We start from the raw sequence: 15,783 nt of genomic DNA, 5'->3' as shown, positions 1-15,783 counted from the left end.
CAGGCTTCCAGGAGCTTGAAGGTCTAAAGCCCTTCCCTGGTAGAATCTTAGTCTAAGAATTCTGGTCTGGGAGTAATTCTTGCAAGGGGCAGAAGGTACATAGGGCCACTCTCTGCCACAAGGGGGCATGCTCGAGATCTGTGCCCCCTCAAAAGGTGTCTGCAATTCTCTGCTTCACTCAGGGATTTTTAATAGACGTAAGGCCCTGTTCTGTTTTCAGTAGCCACAAAGAAAGCTGTGCAGTGACTTTATGGCCTGCTGTGAAAGGCTGGCACGCCAGCAGCAGGGAAATACAGGTGTGTCCTCTTCGGATTACATTTCAGTAGTGCAGGGCTCAGGTACCTCGTCTGGATTCGAGCTGGCTGGGGAGACGGTGGATTGGATCCATGTTGCTCATATGTGAGCTGAAGGCCTGAGAGTGTTACCTGTGGCTGGGTTGCTGCTTGGTAGAAGGGGATATGGAGAAGCTGGGCCAGGCTTTTCTCACCTTTCTGTAATTCTCCATGTATAGATTATCCCCAGACTGTGCTGCCTGCTGGTGCCGGCTAATATAGACAGCAGCTCCAGCTCTCCCTTGCTGCTGTCTCTATTCACCAGCCCCCCGCCTTTAAACTAACCCACCTTACCCTGTTGGCTCCCTGTAAATCTCCACAGTGATTCCATGGGGTTTACAAAAGCATTTAAAGAGCTCCTGGCCTGACATTGCAGGAACACATGTTGTGAGCCCTGCTCCAGAGCTCTAGCCCCTCTCCAGTGATGTAAAGGGGCCCTTGTGTGGCATCAGACAGCTCATCTGGGGAAATCCACAGGTGGTGTGCAGCTGCCATAACTGTCTCTACACCAACCTTCCTGCAGCCCTCAGCGTGGGGGGCATGGCCTGTGTGGGGGAAAGCACAGAATGCGAGTCATGCTGTGCTCCAGGCATTCCCCACATACGGCAGCATCCCTTATGCTTACACCAGCCCCAAGGCCCCTCTAAATTGCGCCCAGGACTCAAATAGGCTATGGCTGCCCCCAGGTTCAGGGGATGACAAAGGTTGGCCAATGCTGAGGATTGGGCTACATCATCTCGCTGCAGGATCTACTGGCTGCAGCCATCAGCCAGGGAACCACACATGGGGACAAGGGCTTCATTTAACAATGAGAAACCAGCATCAGTGCTCAAATCAGTGGGGGTTCCTGATCTGTGTGTGGCTAAGAGCAGAGGTACAAGGGTTATAAATAGACTTCAAACAAAAGGGAAAACAAAATGAGGAGGAAAAAAACAGAAAAGGCTCAGCAGAAAAGGAGCCATGGCAACCGTGCCAAAAATAGGTTGGGAACTTCTGCTACATTTGTGTGGATGGACATGCACAGATCTCTCTACAGGTTATTTCACCTCTACAGCCCCCCACCTTCATCACAACCCCCTCTGATTTCACATCCCCACCTGCCCTCTCAGAACCATCAATACCTATCTACCACCACCTCCCCCTGGCTCTCCAATTCATATCCACACTGCCCCGCAGGTGTCCTTCCCTGCCTATGCGCACCCATCCCTCTGCCATCGCATCTACATAATCATACGTGCACCTGGCCGTTCATATCTCCACCTGTGCATCCCATCCACTGATAGTTGCCCCAAGGTATCCGTCCACGTTTATGCCGAGCACCTCTTCACACACGCCCAGAGAGCCTCTCCATTCAAAAAGACACAGCCCAAGACCACGTTGTTTTCAACTTTGTTTTGTTTTGCTCAAAAAGGCAATCTTTTTAAAAATATATTAAACCAGATACATTTGACTAAGGTGGATCTCGGCTGGAGAAATCGACAAGAATTGAATCCTCTCCCCCCAGATAAGTACGTTTAAAAAAAACAACAACAATTGATTAAATAAATAAAAACCTGAAAGGAGAAGCTAGCCACAAAGCTCCGCCTCTGACTGTAATGACAGGTGTGTCCATCCAGGTGCCCAGTCGCTGCTCATGTCGACGATGGAACGTCTTGGCTCAATGTACCAAGGTGCATTGATGGTGCCGTGATGCAGAAGGAGGGCGGAGTGCTCCTCGCTTCCATGTGGGAATAGGGGAGATCAGGCAGGGCTGCCTGTCCCACAGATCCTCCCCCCCCCCAGCTGGAATCGGCCAGCTTCTCCCCTGCCATCAAGGGAATGGTGCTAGAGAGCAGGTTGGGGTGGGAGGAAGAGGCAGGGAATATGTTGACTTAGAAATTGACACGGAGAATGGAAAAGCTGGGATGTGGGTAGAAACGTCTGTTAAAAAGAATACAAAAGTGCCTGCACTGAGGAAGGCTGCAGCCGGCCTCTTCCCACGAGGTGGGTGGGAGTGAAGCGCTCTCAGCAGTTCTGGCCTGCTGGGGGTCTGAGGTCTTGCCACCTGTCCCTTCGCCTTCCAGCTCTGTGTGAAGCACTGGCTGGGCTCACAGGCCAGAAGGCAAGGTCACAGGCAGAGGTACTACCTGATGTCTCTTCTCTAGGGCAGACTCCTCCCACCAGCTTCCTCCCCCACATGGGCCTGTTCCCAGGTGAAATAACCTGTTGATTTTTCTGCCTGGTCACAAGTGTCATTTGTGACTGGGAAGGGGGAGAAATACAAGCCATTACAAGGTGAGCAGCCTATCTCCCTAGGCCTGGCTCCCCTTTCTGACCAATTTGCATCTGCTGCCTTGCAGTCTCTTGCCATGGCCTGGGCATCTCCTTGCATTCTTCACACTCTGCCATCCCCGTGGCTGGTCACGTGATGTCCCGTGGAAGTACACGGTTGGCACTAAGGTAAAGCCTTCGGAAGTCTCGGTTCTCCATCCCCCTCCCTTTTCTTGGGCCCCTCCTCCGAGATTCCAGGTGCCCCAAGGCTAGCTGCACAATTTGCCAGTCTCATACTCCATGGGGCTTGGCAGTCTAGCACTGAAGGCCTGCATGGAGGATTGGATCCTTCCCACTTCGTTGTTGGCCAGCTTAAGCCGGTGCCGGAGCAAGCAAGAGAAAAGATCAAGCCGGGTTTTGCCGGGCGGTGAAAGCCGGTTCACCCGATCCCTGATCTCTATGAGCTGTAAGAGGGCCGAGTCCTGGGAGCCCTGGGTGTATGGGTAATCTAGCTGAAGGATCAGGTCCCGGATGGCGTCCGGGTCAAATGGCATGCTGAAGCCAAAGACTTGCAAGCTATTGATTTTCATGTATCCCAAGTTCTTAGATGGATCCACCATCTCTAGGGGCTCATAATAGACAGTCTCATTGGAGCTATCATCCAGAGACTTGATCCGGCTCCTCAGATACACATGGACTGTCTCAAAGAAGGTCTTCCACTTGTTTCCTAAGGTGAGCGTCCAATTTTGGCACAGGGCTGAGGCATCCACGCTAGTCCTTTCCCAGTCCGGGAAGCCCCGCTCCTTCACAGGCATGAACCAGCTCTCTGAGTGGCTGCCCCCGAACGGGTTGACGTAGATGGCCATGACTGGCTCCAGGGTGCTGTTCTTGGTGAGGCATATCTGGAGGGAGAGGGCCAGCATGATGTGGACCAACCCTGGCTTGTACTTGTTGCTCTTGAGGGTCAGCAGCATGCGTTTCCTCCAGGAGGGATCGAACCAGCTCCCCAGTCGCATGTCATTGCTGATGAAGATGGAGTGCACCTCAATGCGGCTGTCCCGTTTCTGGAGGAGGTACTTGAGCTCCAAGTCCTGCAGGTCTGTCTCCAGGCCAAGATAGTGCTCCAGGGACTCCGCCACCTCCGGACGGCACAAGCCCTGGCTGAGCACGTAGCCTGGGTTGCAGGTCCCACAGCGGGTGCTGTTCTCCTCAGCGCAGGCAGCGCAGTCTGGCCCGTCGCCCAAGGCACATGGTATGGACCCCTGGCAGGAGACTAGGTCAGAGGGGCAGGTGCAGCTGTGGCTGTCTTCCAGGAAAGTCCCCGGTGGGGTGGTCTCACTGCAGTACAGGAAGGACTGAATGCGGTTCCACCAGTAGGGTAAAGATCTAAAGGAGAAGGAGGCAAGAGAGAAAAGGCTCCTTAGTGCCAGCGTGAACACGGCTACTGCTCTTCCCGAAGGACAGTGTGGTGGCCTGTCCCCTGGACATATTTATTGTTCTGGGGAGAGGGACCAGCCCTGGAGACTGGAGTCCTCAGGTTAGCCATGGCACAGGCAAGGATCCCCATGACACCACCCCGAGCCTGGAAGAGCCAGCACTAAAGGGGCAAAGCAGTTCAGTTGCCAAGGGCTGGCTTCTCTACTCAGCTCCCCAGCACGCTGGGGAATGCTTCCATGGCGTGACACATTAGGAGATGGGCCGTCATCCTTCTAGTCCCAGTTTGGTCAGTGCAGCGCATAACAACTGGGCCAGGTGATCCCAGGCCTTGTCCCACCCAGCCGACAGCTGGCGCCAGGGGACACCGTACCTCTCCTTTGGCAGTCTGAAGCGAGGCTGCCTGTGGCAGCGTTTGCAGAGGTTGAAGAGACGCCGGATGATTCGATGGGTTTTCTTGAGCAGCAGCTTCAGGTTGGTGCCCAGCTGCTGGTAGCGATGCTGCACGTCGAGGTCCATTGCCCAGTACTGGGAGACTGTCGTCATGTTCACGAAGCGATCCTCTGGGAGTCTCTTCACCAGGGACTGGAGCTCCCCTGTGGGGAGAGAAGGGGAAGTCAGCAGAGCAGGAATGCAAAGCAGGAAGAGCTGTCTGATAAGGCTGGAGTCACCCTCAGGTGGGGCCTATCATCCAGGTTAGAGTCTTTCCCCTGGCTTAGCCACCAGTCCAAACACGTGGCCCCTGCACAACACCCATGCAAATGGACTTAGCACAGGGGTTCTTTGCAAGGACTGGTGGGACAGAGCCCGCCTGCCCCCATGGCACCAGCCCTTCCCACCCCCATCACATCAACTCTGAATTTGGCCTCTGAGAGCTTGTAGCTTTGCTAAAATTACACAATACTAATACTTAGCACCCTACAAACTGTCCTCACAATGCCCCTGGCAGCTAGGTTAGGGAGGAGCACTCTCCTTATTTTACAGCTGGGAAACTGAGGCAGGGGGTGAACTGACTTGCCCTGGGCTACAGAGACAGGATTAGAACTTGGGACATGTCCTAGCTGGAGATGCTAGACACCGTTTCCCTCAAAGAAAAACACATTTAAGCTGTAAGCTCTTTGTGGCAGGGCCCATGTTTTTGTTATGTACATGGCTAGTGCCTAGCACAAGGCGGTTTTGAGCAATGGATGAGACTCTAAGTACTAGTGCAGTATAGATGACAGAATTATAGTAATGATACCTAGCTCTCATCTAGCAATTTTCATCACTAGAGCTTAAGACATTTTACAAGAGAGCTCTGAAACATTATCCCCATTCTACAGCTGGGGAAACTGAGGCAGAGACAGGGCACATGACTTACACAAAGATACCTAGCAGGCCAGTGGCAGGGCTGGGAATAGACCCCGAGTACCAGGCCAGGGCTTGATCCATTAGGTCACACTACCTGGTTAGACTAATAGTAAGGTCTCATTCATTTCTATAATGAAATACCACTAGTTTATTTAATGCAGTTTTATTTATTGTTTTTTCATAGCACCTAAGGGTAGGCAGTGAATATCATGGCCGCATGTGCTGCACATACACAGAGTCAGAGACAGTCCACCTGCCCAGAGATCTGATATTCTAACTAGATCAGACAGACACGGGGTTGGAAGGGAAACCAAAGAAGAATGCAGTAAAGCAACTTGTCCATGGTCACATGAATGGAGCCTGGAATAGAACCAGGGTCTCCTGAGTCCCAATCAGATGCCCAATCCGCTAGACCATGCTCTGTTGCTGTTAATGTATTGGTGGAGAAGGTGTTACCAGTGACCGCTGGGGCATGCTCTAGCCATGACGCCAATCCTTCACAGTCAGACAGTTCCCACCTTTCCCAGCCAGACCTCACGCTACTTCTCTGCACACAAGTCCCCCTTGGGACTCAAGCAGGTCCCCCCTGGCGAAAGCAAGGCAGGTACCGTTTGGTTTCCCCTGCCAGACTTAACTGACGAGGTGCTGGTTCCCTGCAACATCCTGCCACAGCAGCTCTAATGCCCACTCCTCAGGGTACTGAATTCCTAGGGGCAGGGGCAGGGCCAGTTCCCCAAGGTGCTGTGCATGTCTCTTGAGAGCCCTCTGTTCCCACTGACTGTCACTGGAGTCGGGATGGCTCAATGCCCATGTGGGGTTGTACCTTTCATCTGCTTGCTAGGCCTAGATATTCCCCCTGGCAAGGGTGTCCCTGGTGGAAAGGAGAGACCACTTGGAGACCGAGGCAGAGATTTCTGAAGTCATTTTCCCTAAACTGGAGCTAATAGATTAATCTTCCGTTGCACATAGTGTTAGTGGAGAGGCTGGTAGCTCTGGTTGAAGCCAGGCATTGAGCTGTCACGCTCCTCCCATGCAGCTAGGCCAATGCACCTCACTCCTGACTGGCTGTTTCAGTCGTGGGGACCCAAACAGCTCTGCCACTGCACCTTCCTTGCAAACCACCACACCAGCTGTTTCAGTCCTGGACGCACAGAGCTCTGCCCGTTGCCCTGTGCTCCCGACCGTCAGCCCCCCTAGCTATGTCATGCCAGAGATCACCAACGTGCCCTAAAGTTAGGGTGCCACGGGCTGACTCCTGTACTCAGACTGAATGGCATTTTACTCTCCAGGGTCCCATTGTTTTCAGTGGGGTCTTTGGTGGCTTAATGCCCTGATCAGAGGCCAGTGATCTCAGTGGGAATCTTCCCATTGGCATTAATGGACTTTGGATCAGGCTGTAAGGTGCTATTTACTATGAGGGAGGCTGTCAGAATCTGGCCCTTTGTAATTAACAAAAATCGTCTCTGGGAAGCTGTCAAACACTTTAGTAGTGGGATTCAGATAAGTACGAGAGACAGAGACCCCCTCTACCCATTTCCACTTGGGTGACTTTCAGGATCTGAACCCAGATTGCCAAGAGAGAGCGCGCAATGCAAGAACCCACTTTGCTTTCAAATTCCCACTTCATGCATCTTTTGTCATTCTCTTTTCCCTGTCCCTCTGGGCAGTTCTGATTCCCAGTCCAGGCCCTGTCTACTAGCCACACTGCCTCCAAAGCATTAATAGTACTGAATTCAGGTTTAAAATTGACAAGGGGACGGATGTGGCTGTGATCCCAGCTGCTGCTGTTTACCCCATCCCATAATAACAAAAAAACAAGGGGACACCCTAAAAGGCAATTATGTCTTTTTTTTAAGTCTACATATGATGAACCTGTGGAACTCACTGCTACTGGATATAATTGAGGCAAACGGTCATTTTTAAAGATTTTATACTGAAAAAAACATTGCAGTGAGACTGGCTGGGATAACCACTGAGGGTCTACATTTTCATTCTTCCAGGTGCAAACTGATTACAGTCTGGGTCAGGAAGAAATCTCTACACAGAGGGTAGATTATTGCATAATGGAGTAAACCTTCCCACATAAAAATGGCCATAATGTGTCAGACCAATCTAGCCCAGTATCCTGTCTTCCAACAGTGGCTGGTACCAGGTGCTTCAGTGGAAATGAAGAGAACAGGACAATTATTGAGTGATCCATCCCCCGTTGTCCAGTTCCAGCTTCTGGCAATTGGAGGTTTAGGGGCACCCAGAGCATGGGGTTGTGTCCCTGACCATCCTGGCTAATAGCTTAGCTAATACAACTGGGAAATATCTGGCACTGTCAGAGCTAGGACAGCAGACTAGCAGGGTCACTGGTCTGTTCCAGCACAGCAGTCTCAGTAAGAGGAGTGGGTCTCAGTGAGCTCACACATTCCTGGCCTCACCTGACTCCTCAAACTGTCTATTGTGATTGTCCCAGGCATCCTGGATCTGCAGCAGATGGTCTTCCATTGCCTGGATGTCGGCTTCAGGGCAATTGCAATCCTGGAAGCCAGGCCCGCATTGGCACCAGCAGTCATTCTTCCGGCAGATGAGCTCTCCCTCCGAATTGCAGGTGATGTAGCTGAGCGCGGCCGCCACAAAGCATTCCCGCAGGTAGTCGGGCAGCAGCACCTGCAGCCCTGCACAAAGGGAGAGTCCCAGGAAAGGTGAGACAAGCGGATGCCCCACATGTACCCCAGCACTCAGCGCTCTGTGTTTCCCATCTGTGGGGATTTGGGCCAAATTCAGCATTATGAACAGCAGTGGAGCCACATCCATTGATACCAGGGCTGACTCTGGCCCAGAGTCTGCAATATTGATGTCGCTACATCAACCACAGTGGAGCTACACCAATTTCCATGCATGGAGGTTCTGGACCGGGAGCATCAGATATGATGTGATCTGGGACTTGATGACCTCTCCCCACTTTGCCCAATAACTGTCAGGGTAGAAGCTCCGGTCTAGGAAGGGATGGATTTCTACAGCTGCAGAGACTCAGTTCAGAGAAGCTACAAAAATGAAGATGCTCATTTTAAACATGCGAAGCAGGCTGGAACTCCCAGGGGTCAGGGTCTCTCCAGGCATTTCAGAGACAGAGATGGTTGAACCAATTTGGTTAAACTGAGCAATGACTGGCATCTTCATCCCCAAACTCAGCCCTGTCCCTCAACCTTTGGGAGAGTTGGAAAAGCTGAATTCACTTTTTTCTGGGTCCCGTCCCCAGCTCTCTACGTGGGTTCTTTGTTTATGGGTTCTGACCGGGACTGACCCTGGAAATGACGGACATCTCACCAGGAAGCCTCTTCTTGGGAGACCCCTCGCCTAGCTTTGCAGACCCAAAGAATCTGCAGTAATTTGGATCCGGTCCAGGCAAACATCCAGGGCTGGCTCCTCCACCAGACTCACTCAGAATAGCTCCATGGGCTGCTCTGCCGATTGACACCAACTGAGGCTCTACCCCTCAGTGCTGGGTACTGCAGCTCAGTGGTTCTCAACCTTTTGGGGCTCAGGACTCCTTGTAAATGGTTATGGCCTGTTGTGACTAGTGATGATTCCCAGAGCCTGGGAACGAGCAAGCGTATTTGTGCCCCCTACCAGAGGCGATGTGTAGGGGAGCATGTGGGGTCATATGCTCCCCCAGATTTTTTGGTTGTGTCCCCCTGACCCAGACAAGCTGGGTGGCTCACTGAGGGGACTTGGGGGTGGAGGCGGTGCTCCCACACTGTGGGGCTGGCCCCACCGAGCCTGCCTGGCATTGCTGGCCCCACTGAGCTCCATGCCACCTGTCGTCACTGGTCTGAGCCACCCCTATGGCTTTGCGCCCTGGGCAGCTGTCCCACTTGTCCTGCCCTGGTTACAGACTTGCCCTGGGGTGGTTTTGGTGAGATCCTACCCGGCACTCATCCCACAGTGGCGGATCCTGCAGCTCCTGTGCTGTGGGACTGGGTGAGCTTGGCTTGCTGCACCACTCAGGGTTCTGGCAGCCGGGGCAGGGTTGTTCCTTCTCCAGGGTTGGCCTCCTGGTGTTCCCCCATCCCCAGCAACCCCCACTTTGCAGTTCTCTCCCCCACCCTCCAAAGCACCTTCCCATCCAACCTTATAGGGGCACAGGGCCCAGCTGGGACTAGTGGGGCAGTGCATGCTTGGGCCCTGATAGGAGTCAGCGTGCAGTGAAGACTGACCTAACCTACTGGTATCACTTATGACATGGGGTATGCCCCCCAACATTGGGGCATTCTGGGTAAATGGGACCCTTTTTTGACCTAACTCCTGTACACTCTCTCCTTCCTTCTACTTGGGGCCCTACCCATCCTTGCTTCAGTATCCCTCCTCTCTCCCACTGGCCTGTCCCTCCCTCAATGAGTGCTGTAGCAGCTGGCTCTGGCTGTTGCTAGGCGTGGGGGATGAAAGAAGGAAGGCTGCCGTCCTCACCTAGTAGCTGTACTTTGTTCTCAGGGCTCTGGACGAGAACCGAGCTGACCGAATCCAAGTTATCATAGTTGCTGCAGCCTAGAGGGCCCGTCCTGGTTTCAGTTACCTGCGAGAACAAGGGGTAGTAAGAGAGTGAGTGAGGCAGGACCTGGTGTTTGCATCACACCTCAGCAGTTAGGGTCTGAGCCTGCAGCTGAAAACGTGCAGAGCTCTGTCAATGCACCTCAGGCCTGACCCATACTCCTTCCTAAGCCAGTGCTGGGCTCTGTGCCCCTCTGCCCGGACACTGCAGGCCTGACTCTCAAAACCCCCGGCTGTGCCAGTCCTGGGGCCACGCAGAACTCTCATCCCCTTGCTGAAGTCATTGCACGTGTGAGGGGATTTGCCCTGCTGCATTGCCAGGGAGAACTTGGATGCTGGCCAGTTCCCAGCCCAGGAAGCCTGGCACACCAGATAAGTAGTTAGGGAAGGAAAAGGACCTATTACATCCCAGAACCAACCCCCAGCAATGGCAGGGTGGCATCTGCTGGTGGTGGCCCCATCGGGCATTAGCCAACTTGGCACTAATAGTCCACGCTCTGTTCTCAGCTCCTGGAGACCAGGCAGGGCCATAGAAGGAGCAAGAGGGGGCAGAAATGGTGAGCAGTGAAGGTGCAATACAGTAGTCTGGTTCATATGAAATAGAAGGAACATGGGAAGAGGCCAGAAGGGTGGTGAGGTCCCTTTGCGAAATCCCAGCCCAGGTGGTCTCAGGCGGGGCAACCTTGGAAAGCAAATGTAAGTCAGAGGCCCTGGGCCGTACTTCCTGCCAACAAGGAGCCAGCCAGGCCAGCAGAGCAGTCCCGAGCGAGAGCGTCTGTGGCAGTGCGAGAGACAGGCGGCCTGGCAGCGCTGGGAGAAAGGGAAAATAATTGCATGCTAATTGGCCTGTTGACAGAGAGCAGCTCTGCCTCCAGCCTGATGCAGCTCGGCTTCGTTAGCGTGGCCAATTTCCTATAACTAACAGGAAGGCGCTAACCTCGCTCCGGCTCCCTCTCCCCTCCCAGCGGGGATGCTGGCTGCCAGAGATGGGGTTATAATTGCCAGGCTGTGGGAGGAGAGCCCAGGGCGAGGACTGGGCTTCAACCAGCCACATTTTGCATCCCAAGTGCAGCATCGGGGTGGGGGTGGAGAGAAAAAGGACCAGGAGATTCCTGTCCCGTCCCCTGACTGTATGTGGCACACCTGCTCTATGCTCCTCAATCATGTTAGAGCCACTCAGCTCAATCACATTAACACAGGGGGCTTCAAAGAGCAGAGGGGGCAGATCCGACAATCACAAGTCGACCCTGAAAGACCCGTATGAGAACAGCCTGTCCAGAGATCTCAGAGCACAGCTGCTTTACAGAAGGAATTCAGAGTGTAGAGATTTGCCCCATGTAACTCAGCAGCACAGCCCGGACTAGTAAGCAGGTTTGCTGATTCCCCAGCTCAGGCTGCATCCTCTGCGCCACGCTGTCAGCAGCCAGTGGGCGAGAGGAAAAACACTTACGTTGGGTTCTACATGGAGGGGAAGGAGGAAGTGCACGGTTGGCCTCCCATTTTCAGAGAAACAGACCAGGATGGAGGCTGAGCCCTCTCCTATATAGCCCACCACAATGAGCGCTTTGCCTGATCTGTACACAGCTGCTCCAGGCTGGGAGCTGGCATGACACTTTCAGAGGAAAGGCACAGATGTAGCAGAGCAATGCCAGTGGGAGAGCAGCAACTCCTCAGCCCTCCTCAGCAAGGATGGCCCTGCGGCCTCTGAATTACGTTTGCTTTCCAAGGTCACCCTGCCGCCTGAGACCACATGGGCCAGGATTTCGCAAGGGGACCTCACCGCCCTTCTGGCCTCTTCTCGTGTTCCTTCTATTTCATCTGAACTGGACCTTCGACCACTCACCATTTCTGCCCCTCCCCTTTCCACAGCGAGCTCCCCCCACCTACGGCATGAAGCTCAGAGCTCAGGAAGGGTTTACATTGGAGCCTCTCAGCCCAGTCTCCAACCACACGAGGAGATTGACTTGGCTTCTCTACCCACAACAGAGCAAGGTGTGGAGGCCCAGCCCTGGACCGGTAGTGGGCTGTAGGTCAGGGCTGAGGTGCACCAGCAGAGTGGTGGAGGGGAGCTTTTCACACCCTCTGGCCAATGTCGCCCTGTAAGTCCGGACACCAGCCGTTTCCCTGAGCCCCCCACTCTGATGACAGAACACTGGCTGCAGATCACAGCATAAGAATGCCATGTTGGTCCATGCCATGAATGGCCACCTGATGGGGCAGTTTAATGGTAGGCATTTGGAGCAGACGGGTGGGATACCGAGTGGTGGATTTCATTGCTGACTCTTACGATGAAAGGCTAGTGTTTTATTTCCTGATGGATTGTTCTCAGCTATAGAAGATACCTAGGGGCGAAGCCACAGGAGCCAGGGAACAAGGTGAAAGCAAGACATCAGCTTGCTAAGGGGTAGAGATGATCAGAACAAGACACGTCATTTGGAGGGTCCGCTGATGACTCCCCTGCCCAGATAGTTTATTATTATTTATGTATATTGTGTCAGGCACTGTACAAACACAGAGCAAGAGACAGCCCTAGACAACCCCTTACAGGCCAGACCAAGGAAGAGTGTTACTGGCCCTGCATCACAGAGGGGAACAGAAGCAACTTACTCGAAGTCACACACGTTCTGTAGCAGAAGCAGCCACTGAACCCAAGTTTTCTCAGCCAGAGGGCAATGCCTTGGGAGGGAGTGTCTGTCACAGCATGACTGTGCCCTATGAGAGGTAAGAGAGTCCAGTGCACCTGTGACTGATTAGCAGCTGCCCAACGGGGATTAAAAGAAAGCAGCTGGACCCTTCTAAAGAGAGCGCCAGGCAGTAGCAGGTGAGAGCTGCCTGGGAGAGACAGGGACGTTGCAGAGAGGAGAGAATGATGTGGGTCTTCCCTGTGAATAGGGAGGAAATGCTAGGAGGCCAGTGGAGGGGTTAGCCTGCTGCCCTTCCTGAGCTGGAGAGCCAGTGCTGGGAGGCTGAAAAGGGCTGAGCTGTGTTCAGGGTAGAAGAGTCAGGGGACTGGTGGCTCTCAGGTGGCTGGCTGGGAGAGAGGGGCCCTGGAACAAGGGCAGAAAGGACTGCTGGGGGACTCACGGGTGGGTGACATGCAAGTGTTGTCCCCAGAGAGGGGACTGGAGAAATCCCTGTATCTAGATGAGTGTTCCTGTGGGAACTGGGAGAACTGTTTTACCATGAGAGTTTTATGCACTATTGTATGTGTTCATGCCTAAGTTATGCCTAAAGGTGAGTCTCTGAATTGGTCTGCGAGACAGACTGTCTCTCTTTATGGCTCGACCGAGAGGAAACTGAGGCAGGAGCAGATATCATGCCGCAGCCTACCACAGGAGGGGCCACCCTGTGACAATGGCTCAGTGCCTTGGGCAATGCATTGGGAGTCTGGAGACATGAGATCTCTTTCTGGCTCCGCCACTGATTGCCTGGGTGACCTTGGGCATGTCACGTCCCGCTCTGTGCCTCAGTTTCCCCTCTCACCCTTTATCTGCCCTGTGTACTTTGATTGTAAGTTTGTAGGGACAGACATGGTTCCTTCCAATGTGTTTGTGCAGCATCTGTTGTGTCTAGCGGCTACTGTAATACGCAGAGTAAGTACTTGCAAGCCCATCCCTCCTGGAATGAGCTCTGTACCCCTTTCACCTTTGCTTTACTTTGGAAAGCTAATGTCAGAGGTGCTAAGCCCCCCCATCTGGATAGGCAGGGTCCCCCTTGCTGTCACCCCCACCGTTCTGGGACCTCCTGCTCCGTGCTCAGCGGTGGTCTTACCTTGATGGCGGCTGTGGCTATTTGAATGTGGTGGAGCCTGCGCAGCGTGCTTTCCCGGTCAATGAAGTATGAGGCAGCCAGCTGGTGCAGAGTCTCCAGGGAGACAGTGGAGCTGTTCCCACCCCCTCTCGTCCCGACCGCTTCCGCCTTCCGGCTCAGCTTGCGCTTGTCCACGAAAATGGTCAGGGACTCTTCTCCTGCACAGGCACGTGAGCTGGTCAGTGTGCTCCAGGGACGCTCAACTCTGCTTCACCCTCAGTCGTCCATGGGCAGGAATGGAGCCAGAGTCCGCCTCCCTGCTGCCCCTCCGGGCTGGCCATCCCTCACAGCAATACAAGCCCGAAGGATGGGCTGCTGGGTAGGTCTGCCCCACAAGGCCTCTCGCAGGAGTGTGAGTTGGCCCAGTGGGAGACGTCAGTCTGCAGCCCCTCTGATTTCCAGCCACTCTAATCAGACCCTGGAGACTGAGCACCGGATCGCCCAAGCAGTGTCACAGCCCCTTGCTGCTCGGTGGCCATCCTGAGCCGGCTGTGAGACATTGCCACTCCCGGGCCAGCTAGCCAGTGCCCAGCTAGGAGGCTCAATCATGCAGAGACCTGCAGGAATCCCAACTGTTTCTGCCAGGCAGGCGGAAGGGCACCATTGGAGGCTCTCTCTCCATTACATCAGCCCTTCCTCTGCCTGGGGACACGTCCCTGTGCATGGATTTATAGAACAAGCCTCCCTTATTAAAGGAACATTGCGTCTTATCTTTTACTGCCTTGGCCCTCGCACAGTGGCCCATTTGCAGGACAGAACACGAGAGGCTAGCACACAAATACAACCCATTCCACTTCTTCCCTCCATCTCTCCTGCACCTCTCACGTCCCCATCAGAGCCCTGAGCCATGATCCAGGACTTGCCCCCAATGGCAAGCAACCCAGCGCTTGAGGCTTCAGGAGCACTGGGGCATTCCTTTGGGGGGCCCAGTGACGCTTGGCCAGAGGACTGTGGTTGTGTCATTGGAGACTCTCCTGCTCCATTCGGAGATGGAGCGCGCCTTGCCTGGCCCTCTGCAGGCCTGGGAGTGCCGAGACCAGCTTTACGTGTTAGCCTCGGCTAAGTGGAAATGTCTGTGTGCTCCCAACCCCATGGTCACTCAGTAAAGAGTCCCCATGCTTATTGGAGTCCTCGTATTTAGGACTTGTTCTGCTGCTGCTTGTACCCCGTTGCTCCAAGATGCTTCCAGACATTGAAAACATCCATGCATCTTTTTTAAAACCCACCTCTTTTCTGCTGCTCTCCTTGCCAAACATTAGTTGCTCTTTTTATGGGCCCCACCACAGCAACAGCGGCCAAGATTTTTCCAAAGTGACTAGTGGTTTGAGGGACCCAACTTGAGATGCTGGAAAGGGGCCTGATTCTCAGGAAGTGCAGCACATCTGCCCTCCAAAAAAGAGTCGCTTTTCAGGGTTCTCGGGTTGGGACCCCAAAATCACTAGCCACTTTGGAAGATCTTGGCTGGTCATCACTTCTGCTGCTGAGCCAGCAACAGTGGTGCCATGAGCATGCAGTGTCCCCAGAACTGGGCAGACCATGCTCACATCTCGATGCTGCTACATAAGGAAGACAGGAAAGGTAAAGGCTATTTTGCATGGGCCAGATCCTCAGCTGGTGGAAATGGAGTTAGCGTCACTGACGTCAATACCAATTTACACCAGCTGAGAATCTGGCCCCAGGTGCATAACTTTGGCACAGGAGGCACTTACCTCCCAGAGTGGCAGAGAGCAGGAAATGTGTGCCGTATTTTTTAATCAGGTTTTCTGTAATCTGTTGCAGGCTGGGCCTTCGTCCCAGGAGGCGGATGTTCCGGATGAATTCAGGGGCCAAAGGCAGCGGCAAGCTGAAGAAATCTTTCCTTTCCAAGGCTAAGTTATTCACCTTCCAGCGGGCAAACTCTCTGGAGAAAGAAGCCAAGGAAAAGCAGCCATGAACTCCAGTATCCAGATGAGAGGGAGGGGAGGATGGGGAAATGGGAGAGAACATAAACCCCCATTGCAGTCACAAAGGCTGTAGTATGTACTGGTCATTGTACCACCTTCCATTAGGGGTGGGTGAAGGTAGATCCAAG

The 15,783-nt window shown here is 53.7% G+C and overlaps 1 protein-coding gene across 1 annotated transcript in view; it reads right to left on the bottom strand.

Annotated features, from left to right (window-relative positions):
* Positions 1-1,709: 1,709 nt before the first annotated feature.
* Positions 1,710-15,783, bottom strand: part of BRINP2 (BMP/retinoic acid inducible neural specific 2) — a 57,341-nt gene continuing 43,267 nt past the window's right edge. The window contains exons 3-8 of the mRNA XM_050963142.1: positions 15,422-15,612; positions 13,674-13,870; positions 9,822-9,927; positions 7,793-8,029; positions 4,390-4,612; positions 1,710-3,968 (exon numbers count right to left, since the gene is read on the bottom strand). Of these exons, the coding sequence (XP_050819099.1) occupies positions 2,852-3,968; positions 4,390-4,612; positions 7,793-8,029; positions 9,822-9,927; positions 13,674-13,870; positions 15,422-15,612 (2,071 nt within the window). The 3' untranslated portion in view covers positions 1,710-2,851. The remainder of the gene's footprint in view (positions 3,969-4,389; positions 4,613-7,792; positions 8,030-9,821; positions 9,928-13,673; positions 13,871-15,421; positions 15,613-15,783) is intronic.

Source organism: Gopherus flavomarginatus, chromosome 7 (genome assembly GCF_025201925.1).
Source record: "Gopherus flavomarginatus isolate rGopFla2 chromosome 7, rGopFla2.mat.asm, whole genome shotgun sequence".
NCBI lineage: Eukaryota > Metazoa > Chordata > Testudines > Testudinidae > Gopherus > Gopherus flavomarginatus.
This window is presented reverse-complemented; position numbering and strand designations above follow the sequence as displayed.